The 4,635-nt window shown below is 31.9% G+C and overlaps 1 protein-coding gene across 1 annotated transcript; it reads left to right on the forward strand.

Moving 5' to 3' along the window:
* Window positions 1-389: 389 nt before the first annotated feature.
* LOC127710399 (uncharacterized) lies at window positions 390-4,395 on the forward strand (the record flags this gene model as incomplete). Its single annotated transcript, XM_052216226.1, has 3 exons — window positions 390-767; window positions 1,901-2,350; window positions 4,111-4,395. Coding segments are annotated over exons 1-3 (1,036 nt in total), but the record flags the coding sequence as incomplete, so codon positions are not given.
* Between the last annotated feature and the right edge of the window lie 240 nt (window positions 4,396-4,635).

Here is a 4,635-nt window from a genome sequence, read left to right on the forward strand (position 1 = left end):
ACATTAAGGAATATATCATTGCCCCTGCTGTTTACCATAGTTACCGAAGGTGTCCTACAGACAGCAATACTAAATATAACATTGCAACTCTGTGTTTATGTATCCGAAATCGACAAGATGGTGCATCAAAAGCAAAGATATTTTTTTTTTTTCTGAAAGCTCATTTTCGGCCCCTTTCGAGCAAATCCTCCTTTCCACTGTCTTTTCAAATTTCTGCCCCTTAATCCCTTGGTATTATCAGCTCTTCAATTTTGTGGCCTCAAGCATCACTGAAGAGACATTTATTGTTTACTGGTCTAATATTATTAAATTGTTTTATTCTTAATAGATAAAGCATATTTAGCAAACATAAATCCGTCAATCACTTTTTTCTATTGTAGATGTAAATGCATTAGCTGTAAAATTGCCACAAAACGTTACAGGGCTACTTGGGGAGAATGGAACACGAATAGAATGTGCATACACAATGGAAAACGTTCTTAGGATCGATTTTGTTTCTTTTCTGGCTTTCAACAAGAGCATCAAAACCTTTGATACCATAACAACATATTTACCAGACATAAAGGCGCTGATAACTCCACAAGGACAGTATTTGAAAGGGAGAGTGACACTGAGTAATATAACACAATCTTCAAAAATGGCTGTCATGATATTTAACAAGCTGTTGTGCATAGACGACATATTATATAGATGTAATGTGAGATTCGTTGATTCCGGTGGTGTACCACGAGATGTAACTTCAAACAACATAAGCATTTCAGTACAAGGTATTTATGACATGTATCCTCTTAATAGATAAAACAGTGAAAACAAATGCTGTCCAATTTTCAGAGGTAAAGACCCAGTGGTGGTAATAACATTAACGGTACCAACAGGATATGCATTTTCGACGATTAATTTATCTTGGGTGATGCTGCAACAGTTAAATAAAATTATTCTGTTTTTAATATATAATTGATATAATACTAATGTATGATGTTACAAATTTCGCTCATTTTTATGTCAGGTAAATCTATAAGGGTATTTAGACAAAGTTTAAGTTCATCATTTCATATTGAAATTGATACACATTTAAAAAGCGACAACAAGTTTGCTTTAAAATTTGCTTAATTTTTAAAACAATTATTGTAGAGAAAAAAATCATTCCTTCCTTAACAGCTCCTATTCTCGTTATTGTCAGGACCAAATAAGTATGTGTGTTGTGTGGCTTCACTGATATCATACATTTATATTGGAATAAATAAATAAAAATTAGTATCTAATTATAAAAATACAGTACATGAAATAAAGCGAAAGCTTAATTCAGAGAACAACAACAAAATACAACGTTCATGTCAATAATAAATAATATTCATCTTAAAAATTAAAACCTATCATGCCCATTGTTTGAATTCATGACTCGCGTAGCGTCTGCATAAATCCCTTTAATGGAGATCGCATCAAATTAGTGGGAAGGCAATATCAATTACAAAGATCAAAATAAAAAATAAAAAAGGGCATCTCTGCCTAAGAGTAGACAACCGTTAGGGACTTCAATGATATTTTGAAAATGAACATATCAATGATATTTCATGTCAGTCCTGGCATATTGAATTCTGTGTCGGTCATGCCTTCGGGGACGATTTCTAAACGTCTATTGGCAAACCACTCATCCATATTCAGAGGGGTGAAATGGACAATTTTTACTTCCACAAATAAATAAAGGTATGTTTTACTACCACATAATATTTTCTTTTCGAAATTGCTTCAATTCTGTTTTGTTTAAAGCGGGATCGAGTATATTGATATCGCAGTTTCTGCTATTTATCTTCTTTTTTTTATAATAAGACTTGTTTTAAAACATTTGAAAACACCTTTCTCTTTAGTGTAGGTAATATTTCGACATATCTTAATTTGATAGTGCCACCTTCCAAGCCAGATAGCGTTTCCATAGTGTTTACACCAGCAGATCCTTCAATTATCTCAGCTAAATTGATGGAATATAGCAGCTCACCCTCTTCCAGTACAGTGACATCAAAGGAGAACGAGATTTCGTCTGTCTTCCAGACCGCGAAACAGACGGGTATAACTAAATATAGCAACATAACAGTTGTCTGTACTGGAGATGTTGGAAAGCCTCCAGCAGAACATTTCTTCCAAAAGTATCGTAGTGGACACAGTCTATCTATGATATATAAAGCGTCTGAAACATCAGTATCAGAAATGTCTGAAAATTGTTCTTACTATCGTACAAGTAACCTCACGTTCCAAGTAACAGCTAAAGACAACAATGCAGTGATACGATGTGTTGTTAATTCGTCAATGGAAGAGCCGGATATGTTTGTAGAAACGGCACCAATAGAGGTCTACTGTAAGTAAATACTTTGTAACCTTATTCGTGGTAATAGATTTTCTTTGTAGATGTAGGCACTTCCTTTTGTATAACATAACACTCTGCATGTTATTTGGATAGATATGATTTTAATTTTATAACATTATTTCACTTCTGTTATCAAAAATTTAAAAAAATAATAAACAAAGCCATCACGAGTTTATTGAATGCAAACTACTCACCTATTATAGGTAAAACGATCAAAGTTTGGATTCACAAAACAATAAAAGCAAATGAATATTAAATAATTAAAGCTTGTAACATTTATTTATTCAGTTCTTTAAATAAAAACTCTGCTGTGGATTTATTGAATTTTTGGGAAAGGGGTTCTATTTTTCCTGGATATTTCAAAACTTACAGTATTGTAATGTTACATAATATATTTGTTTCGCTTCCTACGAATGTTTCGATCAATTGTAGAAATATGAGTGTTAATGTTTCTCTCCTAGTTTTAGTTTTGAGATTGTCAGTTTCTTGCCTACAATAAAAAAAAATGTCAACACTATTTGATTTTCAGACTTCTTGTAACTTTGTCATGTCAATCCTAGGATTTCTTATTTTCATTGTTCATTAATCAATAATAATTTTGAACGGTTTTACCACACTCTCAATGACTATACTAAATAGATCAACTGCATTTTGTGTCTCAAATCAATGTCAGGCATTTAATAGGATTGATTTAAATTTTACATCATTTGCATTTAATCATTTAGTTATAGTAATAAGGTGATCTGTCGAGTTACGATGAATTAAAGGTCAACGCTATTTTCTTTTGAATGACTATAAATTGTGCATGCCCACAAGATCTTTCAAAAGTTTTTAATAAAGGTCAGTTCCTGAAAGCTGTAAGTAATAAGTAGATTAAGATATTTAGGCTAAAATAGTTAATGATGTTTATGTCCCGCTTACCGAACATATCTGAAAAAGAATAACAAAAATACTGAACTCCAAGGCAAATTCAAAGAGGGGTAGTACATTAGAAACTGCCAAATAAAACGTTATCAAGTTAAAAACAACGGCCATATTCCTGAATTGTACATTTTCCGAAGAAAACGGTGGGCTAAACCTGGTTTTATATCTACCTTAACCTCCCACTTGTATGCCAGTTGTTTATAGTTCCGTTATATTAACAAAATTGGGTGAGCAACCTAAACAGACATAAAATGATTAATTTAACAATAATTGGGATCAAGCAGCCAAAATTGTGTAACGCTTGCTTTCTTGGGTTTCTAGCATGTTCATGTTGTGAGTATCAGAAATCAACTCTGAAGTCAGTAAGACATGTAATATACACAACTTTGAAATTTATGGTTTGGAATGTTTGTTTGAAAAAAAGAAAATCCAGATTTAAAGTCATTGAGACAACGTCAATCAATAAAAAAAACAATATTTGCAAAAAGTAAAATAACAAAAACACCGAACTCCAAGGAAAATTCCAAACGAAAAGCACTTATCAAATGGCAAAATCAAAATCTCAAACACATCAAACGAATAGAAAACAACGGTCATATTTCTGACTTGGTAAATGCATTTCCTTATGTAGAAAATGGTGGAATAAACCTGGTTTTATAGATAGCTAAACACCAACAATAACTGTGAAAATCTAATTTCAACGCATTTAAATAAATAGATAGTATAGTTTGCACGATATATAGAGGTATTCTGAATGTCTGAGGAATATCTACTCTATTTAATGTTTTCACTATCATGTATGCATGCATCTTAGTTGCTTATTTTAGATGAAGTGAGCATGCCAACTATCATAACATATCCGAATAAATTATACTATGTAGTAGGCGAAGACACTTGTATACTTTTAACTTGTAAGAGCGATGGTAATCCTAAACCAAATTACCAATGGTATAAGGAAAATCATAATGAGGTCATAAACACAACCGAAAGCTGGACTATAACGGATTTGAATGTAACGAATAGTGAAGTATACACATGTAATGTCAGCAACACTTTCAATGGCGGCACGTACACAAAGTCTGGTAAAGTGCGAGTTAATATAATAAATAAAGGTAAATTAATTAAAGTTTATAAAAATTATGACATGTATTTGTAACTTATATATGTGTCTTCTTTATTTGCATGATATGAAAATATTTGAATATTACGTACCGGTAGTACTGTTACAGTAAACAAAACTGCTCTGCAGAGGTACACATATATTATGTAAATAAGCTAATACAGCTTTCAAAAATAATTTTTTAAACATTACTATTCAATACGTGCCTATGTAAAGGACTTTGTTGTTATCT

Source organism: Mytilus californianus, unplaced genomic scaffold (genome assembly GCF_021869535.1).
Source record: "Mytilus californianus isolate M0D057914Y unplaced genomic scaffold, xbMytCali1.0.p SCAF_76, whole genome shotgun sequence".
NCBI classification, from domain to species: domain Eukaryota; kingdom Metazoa; phylum Mollusca; class Bivalvia; order Mytilida; family Mytilidae; genus Mytilus; species Mytilus californianus.